This window comes from Pezoporus flaviventris, unplaced genomic scaffold (genome assembly GCF_033815535.1).
Source record: "Pezoporus flaviventris isolate CSIRO_AGI_PZ_B2104156 unplaced genomic scaffold, CSIRO_AGI_Pfla_v1 ptg000015l, whole genome shotgun sequence".
Classification (NCBI taxonomy): domain Eukaryota; kingdom Metazoa; phylum Chordata; class Aves; order Psittaciformes; family Psittacidae; genus Pezoporus; species Pezoporus flaviventris.
In genome coordinates this window covers 9,273,367-9,300,955 of record NW_026892563.1, presented here as the reverse complement: position 1 = coordinate 9,300,955, position 27,589 = coordinate 9,273,367, and the positions used below count along the sequence as shown (strand labels likewise).

At 35.6% G+C, this 27,589-nt stretch overlaps 1 protein-coding gene across 1 annotated transcript in view; it reads left to right on the top strand.

Annotated features, from left to right (window-relative positions):
* CFAP47 (cilia and flagella associated protein 47) overlaps positions 1-27,589 on the top strand; it is a 291,486-nt gene that overhangs the window by 61,535 nt on the left and 202,362 nt on the right. Inside the window, exons 26-34 of the mRNA XM_061454415.1 lie at positions 1,150-1,342; positions 2,718-2,924; positions 11,527-11,627; positions 13,382-13,507; positions 16,089-16,308; positions 17,128-17,337; positions 19,266-19,362; positions 19,957-20,094; positions 25,351-25,546. Of these exons, the coding sequence (XP_061310399.1) occupies positions 1,150-1,342; positions 2,718-2,924; positions 11,527-11,627; positions 13,382-13,507; positions 16,089-16,308; positions 17,128-17,337; positions 19,266-19,362; positions 19,957-20,094; positions 25,351-25,546 (1,488 nt within the window). The remainder of the gene's footprint in view (positions 1-1,149; positions 1,343-2,717; positions 2,925-11,526; positions 11,628-13,381; positions 13,508-16,088; positions 16,309-17,127; positions 17,338-19,265; positions 19,363-19,956; positions 20,095-25,350; positions 25,547-27,589) is intronic.

Below are 27,589 nucleotides of genomic sequence, written 5' to 3'. Positions count from 1 at the left end.
GTTGCAAACACTGCAACAAGTTCCCATTTAATGTTTTTCACTTTGACAGCTTTCTGTTTTCTGGTCTGAAACAAAGGGATCTGCAGGCCGTATTCTAATAAGACATCTGTGAAGCTCCTTTTTTTGTTATCTCCATGAGGAAATTTGCTCTCATAAGGAGGGAGTAAGGCAAAATATTTTGAAGACACCAGGTTTTCTTCTTTGTATATGTAAATAATGGCAGCTTTTTCTCAGGCTGTGAAAATAACTATCTGAGGTAATCTCAGAAGAGCTCATAATGTTTATTTTGTTTGCAGTGACACGTGCTCATACAGACAAATAAAATACAAAATTATTTGTTTGGTTATCTCTTTCCTCCTTAATTATTCAGTGAGGATGTTTTCATACTTACTAATCTGATGACAGAAGGGAATCAAACAGAAAGGTGTTTTTCTCAAAAATGAAAAGATGACATTTTTGGGTTGTCCTACAGCATATCATGCAGGTTTATCTCTAAGTACAAGAAGTGTTTGTTAGTTTGCCCTTAAAACTGTGTATTTTGCTAGCTGTTCAGCAGGTGGGAATGAATGAAAATTTAGCAAATGATGCTGAATGATTTGAAACACTATTTTGGTAGTGTAACAATTGTGGAAGAAATCACCTTGCTTCCTGTGTCAGTGAAAGAAAATGTGTTTTACCATCCTAGAGAAAAATGCCTTACAGCAGATAGCAAGATAGCACAAGGGGCAGAACACAAGGACATGGGAGATGCTCTCAGCAGAGAGCCAGACCTGTCCTGCTGGCTTGTGTGAGGCTGACTTTTCAACAGTACAGGTTTTGTGGTCATCTGTTAAAATGTAGCGGTTGCCATGTTCAAAGGCACCAACTTTTTCTTGCCTCGGAAGCCAGATGCTTCTGATATTTATTCCTTTATAAAATTAGCATTCTCTGTATTCATTAGTGTAACTTATGACTGCAATTCTTAAAATTCGTTACATTGATGTTATATAAAAATAATATTAGTACAATAAATTAAGAACTCACACTTTGAAAAATTTCGGTCAAATTAAACAAAATATGGGCAAGCCTATCCAAACTCTTAATTACACATGTTTGTGGTTATATATATATACATATATATGTATACTTTTTTTTTTTTTTTTTTTACAGCTTGTCCTGGGACATACGTATCTGAAATGTCACTTTGTCTAGATGATAATCCATCACATTACAAAATAACATTGTCTGGCACTGTGAAGTCACCAAAAATATACTTTGATCCCCCCTTTTTAATGCTGATGCCAGTCCCTCTGGATGTAAAAACTGAAACAGCCATCAGTATCATTCCACAAGATTATATAAGGTAAAAAAACCCTCAAAATAAATTTATTAATTTGTTAGTAAAGGTTAGTATTGGTTTTCTGCTCAGTAGAGGAGTCTGCATATTTAAGAGAAAATTCATGAAACTAATATTGCTGTACATTCAACAAGCTCATGTTCTGTCCTCAAAATATTCCTGCTTCATGGAGTTACCATCTTCTGAGAGATTTATTCTGTCATATGCTTTTAAAATTACTTTGAATAGCACTAAACTGAAAAAGAGAGTTCTACTAGGATTTTTTTGTTAAATTTAGCTGATACTAAGATCATTGTTTTATTTGTTTTTTTGCATTGTGATCTGATAAAATATTTCTCTTGTTTTCTACTCCATAGGTTATAAAGCACTGCTTTGAAATCTAGATGTTGTTTGGACAATTAGTGGGGTTGTGGTTCTTTTTTTGTATTGTTTTGCTTTTCTTTTCCTAAGCAAGATTTTACTACCAAAGAGGAGAGCACAAATGTTTTGATCCTGTCACTCAATATAATAAACTATCTATATATTTTAAATTTTTCTGTAGATCACCCACTTTATCCTGTTACTTGAATTGAAAAGAGAGCCTTTTTGTAATCTTCATATTATATAGCATAACTCAGCACCATGCCTATTCCAATATGATAGAGATCTTAGTATTTTAATCTTTTGAAACAGTCTTGTGTTTGTTGGATAAAATACAACTTTTGTATTTGCAATTAGGAAAGAGCAGTAACATTAGTTTGTTATGCTTATATACGTATCATTTTAATACCTGAAGATTTGCAGCAAATCTCTTAAAGTTGCTGTACATTAATGAAATTAGTTTTCAAATTATTATTGTTGTATTTTGTTTGAGTTGTAATGTCACGTTATTTCTCTAATGTCAGTAAATTAGTACTGAACTGAAGGATTTCATATGGATCTGGACTGACTGCCCTTCACATTTTAGAACTGGAACTTAAAGTAACACAACTGGGGAAAGCATCTTAAGTATGTTCATGAACTTCCCCTTAATATTTCTATTTCAAAAATTGCCTTAACTGTTGTGCAATAGTGCAGTTTAATAAATATCAGTGAAAGTTTTAAGTTTAGGAAATCTAAGGTAAGGAAGTAATATTTATGCTCTTAGTAGAAATTGCTCTTCATTTAGATGTTGAGCTATTATGGGTCGGTATGAAACATTCAGACACATGTGGAAAACAAACTAGCGCATATAAATGGTAAAGGAATAATAATCCTTTAGTTTAACTTGATTTATAGCTCAAAACTCAGTTATTCTGCATGTAACTGTGAAAACGTTTCATAAATGTGTGAACCTGTGAATTAAACTTTATTACTGTCATCCTTTGAGCCCAAACATAACTACTGTTTATTTTTAACTCAGGCAATCACGAATTCAAGTTGAACTTCCAGAGGTTGAACTCGAAGATGGTGAAAGGATTTACCCTTTTTCTGTACAGTTCTCAGGACAAGATACCGTTCTTTCTTCAGATGGCACAAATAAGGAACTAATTTGTTGTATCAGCTTCATATCATCTAGGCCAGTGTCATTTTCAGGGAATATCTGCTTCATTGATGAAGAAGAAAACAGGTAATGTGTGCAATTGAAATTCATTTTGGGCATGGTCTAAACTGACAAAATTAGGTATAAGACACAGGACTCATAGTGGTTGGGAAAAGGCACACAAGAGTCATTCTGGAAAAAAAAAAAGAAACAGAACTGTTTGGTTATTTTTTTTTTTTTGTTGTTGTTTTTTTTTCCCCAACTAAATTACAATTCAAAACCACAAAGTTTAGCTTTGGTCTCTGTCGTGGTTTAAACCCAGTCAGGTAACTCGTTCGCTCACTTCCCCCCCCCCCTTTCTTGCCCTCCCCCTGCTCTCGGAGGGACGGAGAGGAGAATCGAAAAGAATGCAACTCCCACGGGTTGAGATAAGAACAGTTTAGTAACTAAGGTATAACACAAATCACTACTGCTACCGCCAATAATAATAATGATAAAGGAAATAACAAGGGAAGAGAATACAACACCTCAGCACCAGCCGACCGATAACTCGCCCCCTCAGCCCGACCAAGCACCGACCGATACCTCCTCCAACCCTGCAGTCTCCCAGCCCTTCCGGCTAACTCCCAGTTACATCCTGGGCATGACGTGCTGTGGTATGGAATACCTCTTTGGTCAGTTTGGGTCAGGTGTCCTGTCTCTGCTTCCTCCTGGCTTCCCCTCCTCCCTGGCACAGCATGAGGCTCACAAAGTCCTTGGCCAAACCAAAACATCGCTATCAGCTCTGTTCCTGAGATGAAAGTCAAAACACTGCACTGCACCAGCTACCAAGAAGGAGAAACATGACTGCTACTGCTGAACCCAGGACAGTCTCTAAGGTAAGATTTATCTAAGTGGCCATCTTAAGTTCTTGTGTGCCGTTTATATCTACTGCTAATTCTGATGTTTATTTTGCCCCTCTCAGATTGCTTTGGTGCAACATGGTCTTCATTCAGCAAATCCCAATGTTTTCTATTACAAATATTTTGCTTTTTTAAAAAATACCCTGTTAAAATCTTCCACTCCATTACATGCTGGATTTCAAGATTGTCTGATTTTGGATTGAGCCAAACTGTGAAATTTTGTTTCATTGAGACTTTCTCCTATGTTTCATTTTTTAAAACAATGTTTGTGACTGGTTTAGAGTTCCCTGGCATCTGGAAGAGCTAGTGGTTCTCATCACCTGTTTGCAATTCTTTACAAAATTGCAGGGGAGTGGTCTTGCAAAGGATTAGTTCATTAGTCCATTAGTCCAACAAAAGCTTTAGTTGTTCCTCTGGCACTAAAGAATTCAAGAGGAGACATCTCTGAGTAACTTAGCAAGTACTGTCTCAAAGAGTGTCTGGTTATTTTAAGGACTAATCTGTAGAATGTGTAACTGCCCAAGAGTACTTCCTTCCTCCCTCCCTCCCTCCCTCCCTTCCCTCCTCTCCTTCCCTCCCTCTCTCCCTCCCTCTCTCCCTCTCTCCTTCTCTCCTTCCCTCCCTCCCTTCCTTCTTCCTTCCCTCCCTCCTTCCTTCCTTCCCTCCCTCCTTCCTTTTCTCCCTCGCTCCTTCCCTCCCTCTCTCCTTTTCTTTCTTTCTTTCTTGAGGATATTTGCAATTTATTCATGTGGTCTATTATTTATACATGTGGTTTATTCATTCCTGAGCCTCTGAGTTTCAGAGTAAAAGGAAGGATACTTCGCAAGGGGGAGTTACACTGGGAATCAGAATTTCATTTTGCGAGGAACCAGCAAAGGCCATGTTCCAGTCTTATTTTGAAGGGACATCCCTCCTTCCTTCTATCAGTACATGCCATTCTTTAGTCTTTTGCTCTCCATGTTATCTGACTTTTTTTCCCGTGCACTCTACTGCTACCTTTTTACTTTTTTTTTTTTTGTGTGTGTGTATGTATGTATGTCCCATTTCTTTGATGTTTTTATTTTTTTTAAATGTCATTTTTAACTCATCTTCTATCATTATATCTTAATACTTAACTTTTCTTTCTGTGAATTTATGTTCTGTTTTTAAGCTTTCTAGAGCAGGACAGCCTGTTATAAATTTGTATCCTCAGCTGAAGCATTTCCTGATCGCTAGTTCTTTCTGCAGTGTCTGTAATCACGTTACACTTTGGGTGTATTCCAAGGCAGGAATTGGGAACTATTACATGATTATTGTAATAATGCTTCTGTCATTTTTTATTTTTTTCTTTTTCTTTTTCATTTTTTTTTCCAAATTTGCAAGGGACAGGGCAGTATCTTTGACTGGCTCTATAGGGAAACGGTTCCTGAATAAAAGGGAGGCCAACTCCTTATCTCAGTGAAGGCCTTCTTTGGAGCGTAAGATAAAAAAAGAACCATTTTAACAGCCAGGTAACCAAAACTGCATAGATGGATATTGCTCATCTTTTTTTAATGTGTAATGCTACGAATCAATAAAAGTACACTAGGAGTATATTTCGGCTTCAGACCACGCTGCTGTATGAGAAGTATACAAGATACTGTCTTGTCCTATATACTCCTGATATCTGAGACACAGGACTGGGTAGCAAAGTATGGAAAACTGTTGCTGCCTTCTCCTTCCCTCTGTGCTGGGCTCTTCAGTGTTTTCTGCACTGCTGCAGAGGGACTTCCAGGACATCGGTATCAGAAGTGGGAATTATGAAAGAGAAGGCGTAAGGGACATTGCTAGTTATTTATTTATGTATTTTATATATTTCCTCAGATGCAATCCTGCACACTAAGTTAGAAAGCATTTAAAGTTTTCAAAAGTACTAAATTTTTTTTTTAATATAATCATCTGAAAAATATTTAGGAATTTACAGTCTGATTCCTGTTAGACCTGATTTCCTTAAGGACAGAAAACCTAGGGTTTGATAGCAATTTATATGCAGTGTTCATACCAAAATTCATTTCTTTAAAACACTGTTTAGTGATGAAGAGATATGCAAACATGAAATTCATACATCTTACTTTGATTTTATAGTAGTAGGCTGCTTTTTAAGTAACAATGTTGAAAAGCAATGCAGAAGGTCCCTCTGCCCCTACTAAATGATCAAATCTGTTATTGAATGTTCTGTGCAAAAATAACCATTTTCAGCATTTATCCCTTTGTTAATCTCTTCCTTTGGTGGCATGAATCAGTGTATACATGATGAGGAAAGATAAGTATTATTGTGATTAAAAATAATACCTGCAGTTACTATTTTGGTGTAAAGCAACTATTTTGAGGGTTAAATATCTTCATCCTACAGCTTAGAATGTGCTTTTTACTGTGTGTAAAACTAAATTTTGTATTATTTTGATGCAAGGGTTGTGGACCTTTCAGTTACTGCTGCTTGCCTTGGATTAGTATTAAATATTTGCATGTATAGTTTGTCAGCCAGGAATCTGTTTCTTATTCATTTTATTTAATTCTAAGATTTAATCATGGTGTGGGATGTGATCCATAAATTTGAGCTGAGTCTTGCAGTAATTATGAGAAAAGGATAACTTAAGCTTACGATGAGTTCTAAAATATGCTTCTGAGTAAGCAAAATATTTAGTTATAATAACTGTTTTGATATGATGCACTAGCAGCTTCTCAAACCTTGTTACAGAGAAATAATACTTTCTGCTGTGTAATAAACTTTTTTCCTATATTTGTTATTAAAAGAAAATAAAGGATACCATCTTCAATTTAAAGGCTGTCCTGGGTTCAGCAGTAGCAGTCATGTTTCTCCTTCTTGGTAGCTGGTGCAGTGCAGTGTTTTGACTTTCTGCCTGGGAACAAAGCTGATAGCGATGTTTTGGTTTGGCCAAGGACTTTGTGAGCCTCATGCTGTGCCAGGGAGGAGGGGAAGCCAGGAGGAAGCAGAGACAGGACACCTGACCCAAACTGACCAAAGAGGTATTCCATACCACAGCACGTCATGCCCAGGATGTAACTGGGAGTTAGCCGGAAGGGCTGGGAGACTGCAGGGTTGGAGGAGGTATCGGTCGGTGCTTGGTCGGGCTGAGGGGGCGAGTTATCGGTCAGCTGGTGCTGAGGTGTTGTATTCTCTTCCCTTGTTATTTCCTTTATCATTATTATCATTGGTGGTAGCAGTAGTGATTTGTGTTATACCTTAGTTACTAAACTGTTCTTATCTCAACCCGTGGGAGTTGCATTCTTTTGATTCTCCTCTCCATCCCTCCGAGAGCAGGGGGAGGGCAAGAAAGGGGGGAAGTGAGCGAACAAATTACCTGACTGGGTTTAAACCACGACAAAGGCAAACTCAATGTGTTTTTGAAAAGTCATCTGAGTAATCTTAAACCTTAAGATTGTGACATCTATGCTCGCAAAGCAAAAAAATTCATGGTCTGAAATGTCACATAATTTTAAAATTGTTGCTGTATTTTAAAACATAGTAGATTGGTATTTGTTACAGAATAGAACTAATAACATTGTCTTGACAATGCATATGTGATTTCCTGTCAGGCAGTTGCATGTGTGTGTGGGCTGTAAAAGCCTGCACATAAGTGGGTGCAATAGCACACCATCCAAAACACAGGGATTCCATATGTGCTATTTGTCAGTGTAGTGATATTATTCATATTGTCTTTTAGAATTTTTTTTTTCAGTCATAACCAGAAAGAATACTTCAATTAGGAAAGTCTAAGTGCCTTTTTTTTTCTAATCCCGTCCATACTGTTGTTCTAAGTGAAGTATTTGATAATTTATCCAGACTTGGGTTTCGTTACTGCTGTTAATAATATTATGTGCTTTGATATTCCACTCTGTAGTAATCTGTAGCTGCAATTTCTTCTTATCTGCTTTTCCTCATTCTTCCAGCCCCTTCCCCCATGGGAGATCTATGCAATGCCTTCAAACTTCAAACCCTATTCAACTAATTAGCTAAGCATTTGAGCAGTTTGTTTCAAACTGTGTAACTAATGAATTCAAACTGTTTTGTTAATTTGAGCCTTCTAGGAGACAAATCTTTCAGCAAGGCAAGATTTTGAGGCCTTACAGATCTTTCATGATAAAACAATGAAACTGTAACCTTTTATAAAACCTATAAAAGCTAACTGATCTTGGATAGGTTCCTGGTTTGTTTAATAGGCTGTGAAATCTCATAGTATCAGTTGCAGAGGATGTATTAGTTTGTCAGCTATTCTCTCTTTATATTTCAATTTTCTAAGTAATAATATGTATTTTTAAATGGTTTGAACTAAAATTTTGAACTTCTACTCATAATCTTTGTTCTGGGGTGTAAATAAGTGAGTTAAAAAGTTATTTTCATATGCTGGTAAAATATCATGTCCTGTATTTAACTACTTAGAAGAGAAGGCTTAACTTCTAAGCAAAACTAATTGTAGGCATATTTAAAAGCATGAGTACTGATGAGATGAGTGATGTGTTTTGGTCTTTTTTTACTTAGACTGTGCAATGTTTTGCTTTTCATGTCTAAAACCTCAGTAGGATTGATTCGCATAGTTCATATTAAGTCCATCTAAGTAATAATGTCTTTTTTTTCCTTTAAATCAAAGTGAACACTGATAGAGGATAGATACTGCTGAATTTGTCTGCATTACAGAAAACATTAGAAAGAAGATAGGCAATCATATTTTGTAGCAAAACCATGCTATATGTAGCTGTAAAAGAAAACTTGAGATACATGATTGTCATTTGTGCAAGTAATTGTGTGCACAAATTCCATTAAATAGTTCATAAGAAAGTGCATCAATATTTGTTTAGTGACTGCCTTTAATGAGAATTTGCAGTTTATTTTTAATGTTATTTTTCATCTCTATTCTTCCTTTTTGCTTCTTGGGCTCCGAAACAGAATAAATGACATATCCCTGTATGCAGCTGATAGTACTACGGAAGTAAAAGATAATAGAAAATTCAAGAATGTATTAAACAAGTACTTAATAAATGGGAAGAAATATTCAGCTATGACACTTATTTCCTTAAACCTGAAAAAAATAAACCAAAAAAACCCTCTGCAAACATGCCATGTTTTTATACTTGTTCTTTAATTGTTATCACATTTTTTAATTTGCTGATTAGATAAATAGTTTAACAGGAATAAAAGGTTTCTGCCATCCTGAATGAAATGGCATTTAACTTATTCTTTGTAAAAGATAAGTAGTAAACAACAGGTAAATGATTTGTTGTACAATCAGAGAAAATGGTGCTTTGGGCACCAAAGTACCAAAACTCCTCACGTGCTGTGTAGCTGAATTGTTGTGATCATTGGTGACAGAAGTGTGCTGAGGTCTTTGCCTCCCATGTTCTACAGTTCTCCATTTTCTTTTCCTCTCCCACTGGGAACCTGGGGAAACTCGTTAAGTTTCTGATGTTTGTGGTTAGAATGTTAGAAAGTGAGGACATAATGCAGCTGAGACACCATCACTAAAAGGTACCCAGTTATGAAGTGAGATCTCTGTGTCTCATAGAGGGAAAGAGTTTTTTCCCTTTTGCTGTTGAGAAATGTGCCTAAACCATGCAGCTCTTTAATAGCACTGCGTTCAAATTTCAAATGCATGTATTCTGCTGGCATATCTTGGAGAATAAGGGCTGTCAATTTCTTTTAATATCATTTAAATTTTGAGAGAGCAGGGAGGTAGAAAACATTTGAGTTCTTGATATTTGCATGCTTGTTTGCTGCATTCATCTGACCTAATAATATATTGGCATTTTACTTCAGACAGTTGGGAGTGCTTTTGAACATCAAGATGGCTCAAAATCATTAATCACTCATGTTCTTTTCTGTGCTTGTGCCTTTCTACTGTTTTGACGGTCCCTGCCAACTGAAATGTCTGTTATTCCTGAACAAAAAACTGACATTATTGCTGCTACTAGAAAAAAAATGGCTATTTTCCCAGCTAAAAGTCTTGTATATCATGTGAAACCATGTGCCTGTCATTATTCCGTATTATATTATTTTGATTGCTGTGGAAGCCTAAGTTCCTGTTGCAAAGGATAAGGGCTCCTCAGTGTTGGGGAGTTGTTCATTTGTGAGCAGAAGTGGCAGAGCTTGCATGGGTCATCTTTTTCTCTTCATTCCAGTTCTGTCATCTCTGGATCTGTGAAAGGATTTTTTTTTTGTGGGGAAGGGGGAGGGCAGGTCTTTATTTATTTATTTTTAAATTACACCTTCTTTTTCCCTTTCTACTAGGTTATTCCTTCTTAAAGACCTGTAAAATGCCTCACACTCACATTGTTTCCCCTTGGCACTAATCAGTTCCACAAGCAGTATGTTTTGTTTCCTAAACTAGCAGTGAGAGCTTCCCTTAAATATTTTTGTAATTTACTCAAGCAATGTTGTTAAAGAAATTTGTCAGTTAGATCCTAATGGTTTTGGATTCTTTTTCTTTGGAAATTGTTAGTGATCCATGGCAGGGGGATTGGAACTAGATGATCTTAAGGTCCTTTCCAACCCTAACTATTCCTATGATTCTATATACTGCATCTGTTAATACCGTTGAAGGGTTATTTAACTGTGCCTGTATTTCTAGAGCATTTGGGATACACTGATGGAAGACAAATCACTTGTTTCTATTTAGAAAATGTCTGTTACTTTCTGTTGTAAAACCAGGAACTTTAAAAATGTTTTTGTTTTCCTTCATTATTATCATATACTATATCAAAGCAGGAGAAGCTAATTACATCACATAAATAAGTCTGAAGGGCTCTTGATATCTTTTACTATTAATCTAAATTTACATTAAATAGGAAATTATCCTTCAATATGTAATTTAAATAATAGAAAACATATTCTTTTCTTCTGTGCAATGTATATTTTCAATATGCATAATTCTTAATATACCAAAGCAAGACGGATATCAGCATGCTGTTTGAATTGTTAAAATACATTCTTCTATTTTGACAGCTTAAACAAAGCAGTTCATGAATATTAATGTTAGTTAATTAGTTAATGTGTAGTAAATAACCAGCTGTGTACTAACATATGACAAAGCTCAGTAGAATTACCTGTCAGTTGCAGTGAGTTAAGAACATAAATGCAGATGGCTAACAGGGATCCATTGCTGGCAAGTTTGCGTGTTGATTGCACCCTGAGAGACTGGGGGGATGTACAAAAAACAGGTTATAAGGTGGATTGTTGCACATTAATATGGCTATGGCCATATTAATGTATTCACACTAGTGAACACTGGAGCATGTACATTAATTTGTATTAAATTATAGCAATTGCAGTCAATATCTCATTGTTTTTAAGTTGAATCTATTAATTTCTAGATATTTATTTTGATATTTCAGTAAAGTCTTATAGAATGTTAAATCAAAGTAGGAATTACTTTTCAAGAAAACTTCCCCTACCAAAAGTTACAGGATATATTTAGCAAGTTAGCTGTCTCCTCCTACAGCTAAATGTCAGCTGTAATTTTAATTCTTTTTTTCATTTCAGAGAGTCAGAGGTTATTTATTTAATGAAATCTTTGCTAGCTCTTGAGCTTTCAGATTAATAATACATTCATGCTCATAGTAAAACTATGAAGTGGACATACTTTACTAGTCTTCACTATATTGGCATGTGCAGTCCCATCTGTGTGCTCTCCTACTGACCCAGAATAGGAGAATTATCTGACACCTTAATTCTGTCTCTTAAATTCTTATACTGAAGTATCTCAATTACCAAAGCTAAATTGAAACTATTGCTTTTTGTATTTTATTTTGAACAGGTTCAAAATTCAAGTTGCTGCAACAGCAGAGAATTGCCTTCTTACTTTATATCCATATTTTGCAGTTAACTGCTCTGATGAACAAATTATCTTGAGAAGCGGTAAGCAGTTAACACTCTACTTCTTAAACTTATATCATGTCCAGTGCTGTTAGCAATGTTTTTAGTATAATAACAGGGATGTTATCATTAGCATAGTGTTTTTCATCATTAATTACAAGGGGATAATGCAATTAATTTTTTAAAGCAGTTTAATAGCTTCTGTTTTCTTGTTGAAAATGAGGAAAACATATGTATGTATGATTAGGTAATGTTTATTGAAAAATATTGGGCAAACATAAATCCTACGGAATGTTTTGTGAAGTTTTTAAAGTATGAGTAGAGAAAACAGCCCAAACAATAATGAATAAGTTAATATAATTAAAATGATATTGATAGAGATCCTCAGTTATTCCTAGGACAGCAGTTGGATCTATATTGAAGAGAGCAGAATAGCAGGCCACACAACGTTATGATAGAAAGTGATTGTTACTTGCCTGTTGGGAATAGTTTTCAGGTTTTTTAATTACTGCCCTTGAAGGCTGGAGGTTAAAGTCACATTTTTATGGCCAATAAAAGCCTGTGATCAGAGATTAGAAATATTTTAAGTGTGTTATTTGGGATATCTAAGAGTAAAGAGAGTTTGTACTTTGAAGTTGAAAAAGGGGTTAGCAAGAAGACAGGTAATGATATACATAGATTTTTTTTTTCATATATAAGATAGGTATAGTTAATATATCATTCATGGACTATAGTACAATTAAATGAAGATAGCAAAGGGGAAAATATTATCTCTCATAAATGTGTGATTTTTTTTTTTTTTTTTTTTTTTTTTGTTGTGATCAATAGATCATTTTTGCAACTTGTCTTTTGAAGATACTTTGTAGGTTTCCCTTGAGCATTAAATCAAAAATGAAGTGATGGCCTTATAAGAACTGATCTCCCATTAATAACGGATATTTCTGTCCTGTATTGATTGCCTATTGGTTTGGTCCCACTATCAGTTTTGAAGCAAGTCACTTCCACTAAATTGCTTGAGTCTATTTTGTGGGTTTTGTATAGATTATTTAATGTGACCAAACCATATCTGTACAACGCAGTGGCTCGGAAAGCTATTCAGGGGGGCTTTGCTTCCACATATCTGACACAATGCTCTTGTGTTATTTGCTCCAAACCATGCTAATAATGGTGCTAGTAATCGGAAATTAAAGATAATCATACATAGCTCTTGCTTATTTTACTGGTGCATTTACTTCTCTAGAAATTACACTGGGTTCCCCTTCTACTCTTGTTCTGGAGACTGACATCAGAGATAGCTAGAATAGGGTCCTCTAATCCTATCAAAGGCTGACATATGTTCTGACAGAACTGATGGATTGATAAAGCATACATTTGAGTTTGTAAAATATGTGTTGTTGAGTCTGAAAGAGCTTGATAATAGTATGCTGAGACTCATTACAGAGCTGTGACCAAAAATTCCTTAAGAATATTTTGTTCACAACTTAGAATTCTTGGATTAGGTCTGTTCTGATAGGTGTTTTTTCAGCAAGTGTGGAGACCCAGGCTATAAAATATACAGTTAATAGAAAAAACTATGCAAGTTTTTTTGTTGTTGTTGTTTGTCGTTTGTTTTTTTTTTTGTGTCAGGTCTAATAGCCAATATAAGATTTTCATCATGAGTCAAATGAGAACTGTTACTTCTTAAACTCAAGAATGAAGTAGAAAAATACAGAAGCAGATACCTGTTTATAAACTGCTAGAGCACAGAGACAATAAAATATGTTTTCTCAAATGCAGCTTGTAATCTTGTTTTATAGACAGCAAAGGCCACAATAGTGAAGTTGTTCTGCATCCATTTCTTACTTCACCATCACTTGCCCGTAGTATTTCCTCAAGTACCTTTTGTGCAACCACTGACACAAGCTATGAAGATTCTGAATCAGGTAGAGTGCAACTGTTCCTTTTAAACACTTTGAGATGTTGCAACTGTTTTTCAGCTTGTTGTTTTAAAAAGGTATTTTTCACATCTGTAAACAATTCTTTTGTATGTATAATCAATGTATACTGGGGAGGCTGATCTGTCCTGTGAAACCATGGTAAACCTGGCCTAGCATGTAGATGCAGGTAAAGACTCTCCTTCCTGTTAGCAGATTATGTTTATGGGAAACCAGTCAAACCACTAAAAAACAAAACCAAAAACCCCCTCCAAGAAGCCCCCAAAACCATGAAATCCAAACAATATCAAGGTCCTATTTGCAGTAACATGTCCACAGAGAAGCTAGCAGAACAATTAAATACTACACAAGCCTAAAGCATTTGTTGCAAAGAAGGGCATTGTTTCTGTGGGCATGAACTAACCAATCATATACATCTGTAAATCTAGATTCAACTACTAGGTTGGAAAAGACAGTTAAGATCATAAAGTCCAGCCTTTACCCCAGGACTGCCATGTTACTAAGGGCCTCATCTACATAGTTTTTGAGCACTTCCAGGATGGTGACTCCATCACTTCCCTGGGCAGACTGTTTCAATGTCTGATCACTCCTTTGGTGAAGAAATTTTTCCATATATCTAACCTAAACCTTCTCTTCTGCAGCTTGAGGCTGTTATTTTTTGTTCTATCACTTGTTACCTGGGAGAAGAGAGCAGCACCCACCTCGTGCAGCCTCTATTCAGGTAGTTGTAGAGGGCGGTAAGGTCTCCCCTGAGCCTTCTCCAGACTAAACAGCCCCATGTTCCCTCAGCCATTCCTCATAAGACTTATTCTCCAGACCCTTCACCAGCTTTGTTGTCCTTCTCTGGACCTGCTCCAGCAACTCAATATCTCTCTTATAGTGAGGGGCCCAGAAACATGCTGTATTCTGCAAATGTTTAGTTGTATGCTCAGGTTAGACTTCCACATTTACAATGCATTTATGGAGTACTGTATAAATCTAACCAATGTCAGTGGGGTCTCAGTTAAGGTGCTGTTCCACAGGAACTAAGAGTAATAGATCTTCTGTAAGGTTGTCAGATGACTAGTATCTGAGTCTGTTGAGATCCCTCTTCTTTCAGCTGCTAGTTTTCTAACTAGGAAGTTAGAACAGCTGAAGTTGCTGCTGTTTCATTCACTGTTAGTATTCCACTCTTGCAGATCTGCTGATGTTTGTGTGTCATTCTCTAAGATGAATTTACCAAGACAATACCTGATTTATCAAGACAAATAGGGGTAGTAAAACAGATTAAATAGTAGCTCCTTGCCAACATGATTAATTTTTAATGGAATGGTATAATAAGAGTTCAAAAGAGCAACTAGGTTTCAGATCTGAAAAGGCAATAACCTCTGGCAAAGGTGGCAGTGACAAGATGGGGCAAGTAATCTTGTGAGCTCACAGAACTGCGCAAATTGAGGTCTGCATGGTGATCTTATAAACTCTCTTTAGAATCATAGAATCGTAGAAAAGTTAGGGCTGGAAAGGACCTTAAGATCACCTAGTTCCAACCACCCTGCCTTTGGCTGGGACACCTCACACTAAGCCATGTCACCCAAGGCCCTGTCCAACCTGGCCTTGAACACCACCAGGGATGGAGCATTCACAACTTCCCTGGGCAACCCATTCCAGTACCTCATCACCCTTACAGTAAAGAACTTCCTCCTTCTATTCAATCTAAACTTTCCCTGTTGAAGTTTTAACCCATTATCCCTTGTCCTATCACTACAGTCCCTAGAGTCCTTTCCCAGTATCCTTATAGGCATCCTTTATTTATATTGCATAGTTTTTCTTCTTAAATTCTAAGAAGATTTTTTTTATTCATTATCTAAGGTATTAGTTTTATTTTTTCATCATTTACTGAAATATTAAAACTGCAACAGTGGTGTTAAATCACACCTTTGAGTTTGGAATCATCTAAGTTTTTTTGTGATACGAGGGGAATGGTTGTATTTTCAGTTTTTTTTTATGCAATACTGTTGTTGTTGATGTTGTTAATAACTACTACTTGTTAAAATATATAATCTAAGTTTTGACCAGGTCAGAATTTAGGAGAAAGGAGGTTGAACAGAGGGGAGAAAAGTCTGAAGGCTTATAGATTGGGATGTAGGTTTAGCTTTACTTATACATTACCTGATAAGCTGAACATAAGCCAGTTACTGAGCTAGCTATGTGACTGTGAGGGAGAGGAGAGGAACTAGTGTGGACTAGCTGGAAAAGCTGTGCCTACTGGAATTGTATGTGTTAAGACTGTTTCTTTAAAATTGCTGTGGTTTCGCAAGCCATGCCTGAATCTATTTTTGTTGATTGGGTAATATTTTTTTCTTTAAGTGAAATTAGAGTCCAAGAATATAATTTGTTCTATTTCCAAGACATGTACATGTTACATAAATTGTTTACTCTTGAAAAAATTGATCAGTAGTTGTCTGACAATTTTTTACTTTCTGAAAGCAATTATGGTTTTAAAAATAATAATTGTTCTTATACTAGATGAAACCAGGGAAATAAGGAATCTTTCTGGATATTTTCTTTTTAATTTTTCTATATCATTTAGAATCTGATTTTTCCGAGAGTGATGAAATGATGAGTGAAGAGAGTAGTGACACTGGCAGTCAAAGAGAAGAAAGAGAAAATAAATTTTCATTTTTTCCCAGTGAAGATCAAGAGGAGTACATCTTCTTTCAGAAAACCCTAACTGCTGTTAAGAATTGGTTTACTCTGTTTGGATGGTCTAAGGGACAGAATCCTATTTCAATACCATATTCACTGAGACGGTAATTCATATATGCTTAGAGCTAACTTATGTCTGCCTGATAAAGTGTTAACATATATACTGAAGTGTTTTGGATATGATCTGATATAGATATGATAAATGCATTCTAATACACAGTTGTATATTAAAAAGTTGTATATTAAAATTGCCTCATCTCTGTGCTGTTTATCTGAAAATGTTATTCGGGTGTTATTTTTCATTTTCTAAAATATATTTTGAACTTTGATGCTCTGGTATATTATAATGCAGAGTATGTTAAATATGCAGTTCAAAGTATATGTCACCCTTTTAACTGAAATTGATTTTTCTCCCAGAATGAACACAGTTCTAGCAATTTTCCCATCTTTGGTGGCATAGATAAGTGTCTTAACAATATGTCTTCCCCCCCTGCCCCATCTCCCCTTCTACTTTAAAAATTAAGAAACAGATGGGAAAGGAAATTTCATAATCAACATTCTTGCAAACACCCTGGAAATGTATCAGTCTTAGTGGCATCATTTAGTTGATCTTATCTATCTTGCTACTAAATAATGAGGAAGCTAGTCTTTTAGGACAGAAACACATAGACATTTTATAAATATGATAGAAATCAAAGTTATGTTTTGCCGAAAGCAGTGACAAACATATAATTATTAAATATTTCACATATATTTATTAATTATTCCATGCAGTGCAATATTCTTACATTATTATAAAAGTTCTGTAAAACAAAAAAAGTGATATACTTTCCAGCCTTCTTGGTGCTTTTTTTACTTCATGGTTCATTGTATTTACCATCATGATATAGTGTTAGCTTGTTTTGTGCATTTTTCTCTCTTAGTGATGTGTGCAAAGTCCAGACAACATCTTCACAAGACAAGGTTTTTAAACAAAACCGTGAGAAAGATACTAAGACTGTTTATGACATGCTATTCCATTTGAGTGGACAATTGTTACCAGACATTACATTGAGCCAAGCATTGGTCCTTGATCCAACTGAACAAATGTTACAGCTCCACTGCCAGCACTCTATATTGCTTGCTTTCCTTAAGTAAGTAGATGTGTGATAAAATATGCATGCATATTTCCGCTTTTTTATTAGCATAGTTCAGACATAATTCCAACTGAACAATATATCACAGGTTTAGGGTTTCCTTTATACTTTTGTGATCTAAAATTTGCATCTTATAAATTTTTTAACATGGGTTCCTATTTACCAAACTTACTAAAAATTTCACCAATTTTTTCACCAAGGTTATCCTCTGCAGTTTACACTAATTGAGGTGTCCTGTGATAGGGCTATATGTAACACAAGAATCTCACAGGAACACTAGAATTCTGTTATTCTATGTCATTACATTAGAACTCCTCATAAATTAATTTTCACAGAATCACAGAATGGTTTGGGTTGGAAGGGACCTTAAAGATCTTCTAGTTCCAATCGCCTTGCTGTGGGAAGGGACATCTACTAGACCAGGCTGGTCAGAGCTCCATCCAACCTGACCTTGAACACATCCAGGGAAGCAGCAGCCAAAACTCCTCTGGGCAACATGTGCCAGCGCCTTACCCCCCTCAGAGTAAAGAATGTCTTCCTAATTGCTAATCTAAATATTCTCACGTTGTATTGTGTTAAATATTTACATTAATAAGGAGAAGATTTTTAAAATGGTGTTCCACAATAGCAAAATGCAGCCAATTTTGAGAACATTCAGTTATATAGAACCCATCTTTTCTGATGATGAAGATTGTAGATTATTCTGTTGTAGATACTATTCTCATGTATCTACCAAGTAAAAGCACTGAAAGAAAGATAGGATACCTGAAAAGATGAACATTGTATAGCTTCCTCCTTTTACAATTTTGGAAGAACTGAAGTTTTAAAGGGATTTCATGGGGCAGTGGAAAACGGGAATTTCAGACATGGTGGGTTTTAGAACCAGGTTATTAATGTTATTTTGGGACCTTGATTAAAATATTTGTGTCTCAAAAAGCCCTACTGGGTAACTGTATGAAACATGAAATTTCAATAATCTGAAAAGATAATGTCACTGTTTAAAATATGGAGTAAAAAAAATTTTCTCTTACCAGCAAAATATAATTCTGTGGGAAGAGAATCAAGTTATCATGATCCTAGTTTCAAAATGTGATGATTTTTAATGTTCAAAGTAAATTGAATTTAGACTGTACGGTACCAGAAAAATATGATCAGCTCATTTGAGTGAGAGACTGGTTACATAACAAGAAAAGTTCCTCTGATTATTATTCACATTAGCCATGTTAAAATCACAGAGAATAATGTAAATCTAGCCACAGCAGGGTAATCTTTCTGACCTGAAAGTCACGAAAACTCTCTGTTCCCCTGAGAAAAATAAACTTAGGAGTTCTTCATTATTTTCCCCCTTTTCCATCAACATTTGTTTAAACTGTGTCATTTGAAATAAAGAAAAGTCTTCATGTGGAAGTTAGCTTTTCTTGGTATTCAGTCTAATGAATTTGCCTTTCATTACTTTTCCTATTGAATTTTGTAGTCACTTTAGAACAGATGGCAAGTCAGTTTAACAATTGACAGTGTTTTGAAATCCCTTTGGTCACACCCATGAGACTTTTGACATCAGACCTGCAGACAGATGAAACATCGTCAAATTTTAATTCTGCTAATGTTATGTAACACTGGTCTTTTGACTTTCACATGGAAATAGGTATTACCTGTTTTTGATGTTTTGTGCCGTAATAAATAATTTATGGAGAACCAGTTCTTGTAAAGAAGCTGGTCTGTCCAAAGTTGTTTAGTTGTAGGCACATGAATTTCATAAATAGAAACTATCAAAGCAATTAGTAGCACTGGATCATTAGTCCAAAGTGCACTTAAATGAAACTCGGAAGAGCTTGTACATAGGCTGAGTAAGTTAAAAAACTTGGACAGCTCTTAAAAGGAATTATTTTGCTAACCTATTAACTTTTCCTGCTTTATGATTTCAGATGCCACGGAGCATATCTTCCTCATGTTATGCCAGAATTTCTGCTTGAACCCGATGATTATAAGAAATGGATTAAAGTGCAGCAAACTGTACTTAAGGTAGGTTTGGTTTGTTTTTTTTTTGTTTGTTTTGTTTTGTTTTTGTGTTTGTTAGTTTCGTTCCATTTTTTGTTCTTTTTTAACAAGAACCATGTGCTGTCAATCTTTCAAAGATTAAGAAGAGTCCACTGAGGACCATGAATATTCCTACTGTGGTGACTGTTTTGGGTTGCACACATCTAAGCATGTGCATGAAATTGAACTGAAATTTAAACTGGCACCAACACTTACATTTTTCATCCTCCATTCCTTCTGATGCTGCTGATACCTGTACTTTATTTCCAACAGATATATTTTCTCAAAGTAAAATTAAATTTACTATTTTCTACTGATTTTACTGTTTTTTAAACTATATCATTTTTATTGCTTCTCTGTCCTGATTGTTGCTTTCAAATCCTGTCAATTCTGTATTGCACTGCTTATTCCTGGGACAGCTGTGAACTGTAAATGGTTCTAATGCTGCTGATCGCTGTTGCACTATAGTAGACATTATCAGGCATTTATGCCATTGATTCATTATTGTCCTCTTGTGAATTTTCTATCCAAACCGCTGGAATAAATATAAAAAAATAAGTCCCATTCTTTTATCTGAAGGGTCATATGTCTGAGCTGAAAATAGATGAGAAAATCTCAGAGATCTACAGCAACAAGCAGCTATTAATTCTGAAGGACAGTGTATTTGAGACAGTGAGCAAACGAGCTTGGACAGATGTGCTGCTGCAAATATACAAGGTAAATTATAGATGTATTTATCAGTTAAATTCTGAAGAACTGAAAAACCTTTGTTTTTAAAAAGATCTGTGGTATATTCAAGCTTTGTTTTTTTTCTTTATTTCTTTCTAACAGAGAAGAAAAAAATTGATTGAGAATATTTTAATTTTCTTAATTCTGAAATGTTACCAGTGTGTTATGTTTTCATTAAGAAATTCCGTTAGAACAGTGTCATGGTTTAAGCCCAGCCAGCAACCCAGAACTACGCAGCTGTTCGCTCACTCCCCCTCTTTCCTACCCCGGCTCCTGGAGGGATGGGGAGGAGAATCAAAAGAATGTAACTCCCATGGATTGAGATAAGAGCAGTCCAGTAACTAAGGTATAACACAAACCACTGCTGCTGCCACCAGTAATAATCATGATAAGGGAAATAACCAGGGAATCTTCAAGGGAAGAGAATACAACCGCTCACCACCTTCCGACCAACACCCAGACCGACCCAAGCAGTGGTCTAGCCCTTCCGGGTAACTGCCTCCAGTTTATATACTGGGCATGACATGCTGTGGTATGGAATACCTCTTTGGCTATTTTGGGTCAGGTGTCCTGTCTCTGTTTCTTCCTGGCTTCCCCTCCTCCCTGGCAGAGCATGAGACTTAGAAAGTCCTTGGTCAGAGTAAACATTACTGAGCAACAACTAAAACCACCGGTGTTGTCAGCATTGTTCCCAGGCTGAAAGTCAAAAACATAGCACTGCACCAGCTACTAAGAAGGAGAAAAATGACTGCTGCTTTTGTATTTTTTAGAATTAAATGTTTTGGAACGCTTATTACAGAAAAAAAAATCCTCCACCATTTTTTTTTGTTATCCTTCTTAGAAACACTTTTCCCTGGAAATACTTAGTTGACTAGACATATAACCATGATATTTATTGTTTTAGATTAGAATAGAATTCTTAAAGCGTTTTATATAATATCTATTCCTTTTAAGATATAATGAACTTGGTCAGTATGTAATTCTCAAATTTTATTTGATTTTATTTTTACTTATGTTAGATAAAAATTTTGGATGGCTAAATCACATTTTCCAAAGTAAATTTGAGCACTTAAGTGCTCATTTAAATCTGTGGTCTTTTCTAATTTTCTAAGAAGTTGATATCATTAAATATTTGTTTTCAGGTGGCCTGGTTCAGCTTTGCTGTTGTCTCTTTAAAAGTTTTAACTCTTTTTAACCCTTTTTTCAGTTTTGGGGATTTTTTTTCTTCCATGGGTGCATGTGAAGTGCAGTCTTTTAAAATAAACTCTGTAGCCTTTACAATGCCTGAGAGCAAAGCATCACCATGAATTTACAATAATGTAGGTGCAGGTTGCATGTCTTAGAAAGAACGTATCTCAGATGGTAGGGAAAAACAAGTTTTCCGGGCTCCGTTTTTTCTGCCACTTTCCTTTTGCTAGAACTACTGGAGTAGGGTGATGCTTCCAAACTCTTGCATCTATCTGACTGTTGGTATAGACACAAGAGTGGGACAGAACACATGGTTGCTGGGGACAAGAAAGACTTCAGGTTTAGATCAACTTACACCTATTGTGAAGGTGTGCTCTTCATCATTCTAGTTCTGTTTCATGCAGGAGAAACATTTTTCAGCTTCTCATTCATTGTTCCTCCATATTTCTGTCCTCTAATAGTAAATTTTTGGAGCTTCTTAACATCACATTCATATTTTCTGTCCCACCTACTAATGTCTTAGGAATTAAACATCTCTGCTTTACTACTTTGTTGTAGCTTTATGCAATTTGGCTAACATGGTATTCAATTCAATATCGTACAGCATAAGCAGAACTTTTAAGAAAACAAAAGAACTTGGAACTAGTCCTGTTCACTCTTACATACCCTTTTGTTCAAACCTATTTTTTATTAAGGGTGACCATGAGTGCTGCTGAAGAAGGTTTATTTATTTATTTTATTAAATTTGTAAAGAAAGCATAGGAGCAATACATAAAAACAGGATCTGAACTGTCAAGGCAGCAATATTGGTTTGCATAAAAAAATATTTATTTGTGTTACTGTTGAAATATTCTGAAGTTAAGAGAATTTTTCATATCTTAAAACCAGTTTCATTAAAATGAAAGTAGACACAAGCTTTTTTGTGATTACAATAGTCTGATTTCAAGCAATATGAGATAAAGCAGAATCCTTACATAGCATGCTGCAAATTTCAGAAAAAAGTTAAATGAAATTATCCATTTATCTAAAAGAAGTTTTGTTATCCAATTTTATTTTAGAAATAAAGTGCTGTTATTAGAAATATTTAATATTATTCTTTATCCACTGAAATGTCATCTCATATTGCTTTCATACCTGTACTTGGTGCATTATGGCCACATATTTGTTATGAAAACTTCTGTTGCTGCAGAAGTTCCAGTGGAAAAAAATGTATACATAAATCCATCTCAGAAGAATGGAAAATTAATTTTATTCTGAAGAAAATGTAGAACCTGTGGGGAATAAAATGGCAAATTCATCAGTCAAAGATATACTTTTAGGTCTCTTTTCAAGCAAGGACTAACATATTGATGGTATTTTGCAAATCTGAAAAGACTAGGCTAATGGAAACAGAGAAACACTAATAGCAGAAGTGGTAATTTAGCCCCTGGGTCAGGCCAGATTTTCATTAAAGACTATCTATCTTTAAATTTAATGGGCATGTAGTAATAAGGATGCTTCTTAAGTTATAATTAATAATATTTCCCAATCGTATAGCTAATTAATTTATTTATTTATTTATTTTAATAAATACAGTGGGCTCCAAAATGTCATTGTTCTGGTGAACAATGCTCTGGTTCCTTGACAGGATCTCAGTAGGAATGTAAGCATGTGGGCATCATAGGATCATAGAATAATTAGGGTTGGAAAGGACCTTAAGATCATCTAGTTCCAAAACCTCTGCCATGGAAAGGAAGGCCTCACACTAGACCATGTTGTTGCCCAAGACTCTGTCCAACCTGGCCTTGAGCATTGCCAGGGATGGAGCATTTGCCACTTATTTGGGCAACCTGTTCTTACCTGAACTTCCCCTGTTTAAGTTTAAAGCCATTTCCTCTTGTTCTATAATTACAGTCCCTGATGAACTGGATTAGGATGGATTGGATTCTTCTTTTTATAGTAGTATATAAAAAAATTGTCTTTAGAAAAACTTCAGAGAAAAAAAAGAAATGCAGATGTAAATGTGGAAACTGTGAAGCCACATGGCTGTAGCTGCATCATACTATATGTAAGAGTATATAGTAAGAGTACTTCTGCAGCAAGTGGAGGGATTAAAGTTTTAATGCTTTGCCTCAAGAAACTGAGGCTTTCTCTAATAAACCTGTTAAAATCTGGTATTGGAAATTAATATGAAGAGAAAAAAATATAAAAGGGGTGCAAGCTGTTTTCATTCTGATTAGATGAAATGAAATGGCATTTTCTTTATATATCTATGTGTCGAGGAATTAGTCGTTACTGAGAGTTCTTAAGGGACTGAGAAACTGGGCCGAATCCGTATTTTAAAATAATATTTTACTGGATTTGCGTTAATTGATTAATTGTCAATTGACATTGTCAATGCTAACTTTTTTTTTTTTTTTTAACCAAACAATTAGTCCTTAAACTCATCCTAATTTATCTGTGAATATAATGGCACTGTGGAGCTGATCCAGTCTAATTAGCATTTATGACCATGGTCCTTGGTAGTCTAGTCACTGGCTAAGGTGATCAGGCCTGAGACCTCTTTGATGATGGAGGATGAAACTAAAGCTGTTGACTTCATCATCATCCCCAAAATAAGTTCAGTGTTCTTCCTTCAAATACATTTTTCTATGCAGCCATTTCAGTTGCTGGGGGAGGGAAGTGGGGAAAAGGAAAATATTGTGTAGACTTTTTACTTTTAACTTCTTTATATTTCTTATATATTTTAAATACAGATGTTGTTTTGTTTTTTTTAATATATGTTCATACAAGACTGAATATCAAAAATTTTGTTGTAGACATTATAATGTTTATTTTTTCAGGAGAAACAGTCAGTGTAGTTTGGACCTGATTAAGCAACTGGCTCATGAAAGATACCATTTCAAGATTGTCTGTAGATTGCACTGGAGACCAGTACAGTAGTTCAGGGATTAGTGCTTTAGATAGAATATACGCAGTAATTCTTGGAATCCAGACGAATCCAGTGATTTCATTCAGTTCCTCAAAACTTGGAAAAATATCGGAAACTAAAAATTATTTAGAATCATAGAATATCTTGAGTTAGAAGGGACCCATAGCCCAACTTGCTGCTTCTACATAAAACTAAACCATGCAACTAAGTGCGAGGCTGCTCTCCAGCGTCTCATCTCCCATTTTAAATGTGTGTACAGGATTACTCCATCCTGGGTGCGAATATGGCACTTGCTCTTGTTAAATTTAATACAGTTTATGATTGTCCAGCTTTCTAGTCCATCCAGATCTTTCTGTAAGGCCTTTCTACCTTTGAGAGAGTCCAGAGCTACTCCTAATATAGTATCACCAACAAACTTAATGTATGTTCGATCTCTGTGTCCAGATCATTCATACAAATACTAAAGAGCACTGGCCCTAGAATTAAGCCCTGGATGACTGGTGACTGGCTGCCAGCTGAATATAACCCCATTTACTAAAACTCTTTAGCCTGACTTGTCAGCCGTCATTCAGCCATCGTATTTTGGACTTGTCTAGGTGTATGCTGGACATTTTGTCTGGAAGGATTCTGTGAGAGACAGTATTATAAGCTTAGCTAAAATCCAAGAAACCTACATCTACTGGCTTCCCTTGGTCAGCTAGATGGGTGACCTTCTTATAAAAGAAAATTAAGTTGGTTAAGCGGGAGTTTGCCTTTGTGAACCTCTGCTGGTTATGACCAATGACTGCATTGTCTCTCAAACGGTTGTCGGCAACTCCCAGAACACCATTCTCCATAATTTTACCAGGTACTGAAGTGAGACTGAGAGGCCTGTAATTGCCTGTGTCTTCCTTCTTCCCCTTCTTGAAAACCAGGGCAACATTTGCCAGCTTCTAGTTGGCTGGGACCTTTACAGATTCCCAAGACCTCAGCAAGTCTGTTCTCTTTTGTGTTATATATATAATGTATATAATGCATGCTAACCTTTTATAAATTAGAGAACCTTTTGAGTTTGAAGTGGGGGGGTGGGGGTGTTGCTTAACTTTAAATTGTTCTTTTTATATAGTTCATGTTTAAAACCTTAAAACCACTTTTTCTAATTTCAGGTGTTTGTTCTTCCACATGTTTTTTCACGTAATATTACTGATCAGCTCAGCTTGGAAAATGTGCAGAACATGCCAAGAATAAAATCAGAACCATTATCCAGTAATATATATTCTCCATATGAACGAACCATCCTCACCTGGTTGAATAAACATTATGAGAAGAATCGAAAAGCTGTGTGGAAAGACTGTCAAAAAGGTGAAATAATTATTTCATTATACTATTCCATTTAATATTGTTTTGTAGACTTTTAGAATTGCTATTCATAGACATATCATGAGGAATTGCCACTGAAAGTATTTTTTTGGGATAAGTTATTGCCTGCATATGTGTATTTCCTTTCCTTGTGTTTCTGTGTTCCAAGATAAGTGTCTGTTTAATAGCACTGTTTGTGAAACACCTTCTGTATTCTGTGTGTCCTTAGAGTTTCAAACTAGGCATAAAGGGTGAAGCATGGTGAACCTTCTTTCTTCTTTCCATTAACTATCTCAGGAGGGAAGTGCTAACAGTAATCACTTTCTCTTTGGTTTCCTGTTTATAGTCACATGCAGTTGTTAGTATTTATGCTTATAGTGGTGTGTTTGAGAGCTAGCTGTTCAGAATTTTTAGAATAATTTTTGTATTGCCTTTATTCTAATGCCATTTAGGAAAATAATGGAGACCAAGGTACCAGATGATTATAAATCTTGCCCTGCTTGCATGGTCAGTTTGACACCTCATGATTGTTTAAGACAGGCAAAATGACCTATTCTGTTTAAGACTGACCTAGGCAGTTCTGGTGTTCAAATGTAATAGAACTTTTCAACCATTAGTAATTATTAATTCTATATCTTTGTATTATTTCTGTCTTTTGCTTCTTGACTCTAACTTCGTTGTCTCTTTCAGCATTAACTTTGGATGGATAGTTGACACTAAGAAAAAGCAGTCTGATGATGGTCGGGCAAGGACTCCAGAATGGTTCATAAGCCACACATGAAAAAAATTGTCTAACGTCATTTTTGTCTTGAGTGATTTCTGAGCTGTCTGAATTATGGATAACCTATTTGCATATAATCTTCCACAAGTCTCATTCGGTCATATTCTCTGCCTTGCAAATGCTTTGAATATCCCTTTGTTTTTCTCATTTTAGTGTGCAGAAGAAATTTATACTAGATATTCTTAAATGGGTTGAATAATTCTGCTGCTAACATATACCCCCTGCATCCAATAGAAATAGATTTCTAGCTGTCAAGTCATAGTTTGGGTCTGATTTTATGATTAACTCAGGGAGCTTCCTGAGCTAAAGTAACATGCTCTACAGTAAGTAGGTGTATTTGCAATGTATTGTTTTCTTACTTACTGTGTCTAATGCCTGCTTTAGTGGAGCTGTCTTGCAATCAATTGCACGTACTCTGCTCTGCTTGGTGTTATCCAGGTCCTGTGTATAGAGATAACAATTTGCAGAGAGAGTGGCTACCTTAAAGATAAAATTTTGTGGCCAGTCTTGTAGCTCACCATAAATGCCACATGGATATATTCCTCAGCTCTACTGTCCATTCTCTTTATCGTAGGCTATAGTAATATGTAGATGATTAGGCACAGCAAGCCTTGTTCTGGCCTGTGGGGACTCAGCAGATCTAGTGGACACTTCTGTGCAAAATCCTCCAAATATCTTGGTCCAGGTGAAATATCTACTGATGGTGCTTTTTAAACAGCCAGTTATTGAAGGTGTAGTTTTAGGTGCCAAGAGTACGTTATCATATTAAAGTATTAAAGTAAGTTTTTTTAAAAAAATGGGGTTTCATGTGGTTATCAGCAATTGTTAAGTATTTTTTTTCCAGTTACTTATTTTTAAATGGTCCCCAAATTTAGCACCCAAAAAGGACAAGTTAATTACAATATTGGGGTTCTCAGTACTAATAATTAATTCTATTAAGGCATGCTAATAGGACAGACAACTCAGGAAGTTAGTGTATCCATATGTGCATACCTGTTTGCAGATGAGACTCTGAGTCACAGGTAAAGATGAATTTTGTGGTTACTGCCAAGGAATGTTTATCTGCATTAGAGTTCTCCCTTACAATTTCAGTTAATTATGTTTTTCTGCTTTCAGAGAAGTACAAGAGTGGAATGAGAAAGCAGAGATTATATATGCTTTCTGTCTGTAGGGAATTAGATACTGCCTCGCTATATTGACTTGCATATAGCTTTTTTGGTTCATGCATAGTATATTCTGTTTGCTAGGGGGCACACAGAAATACC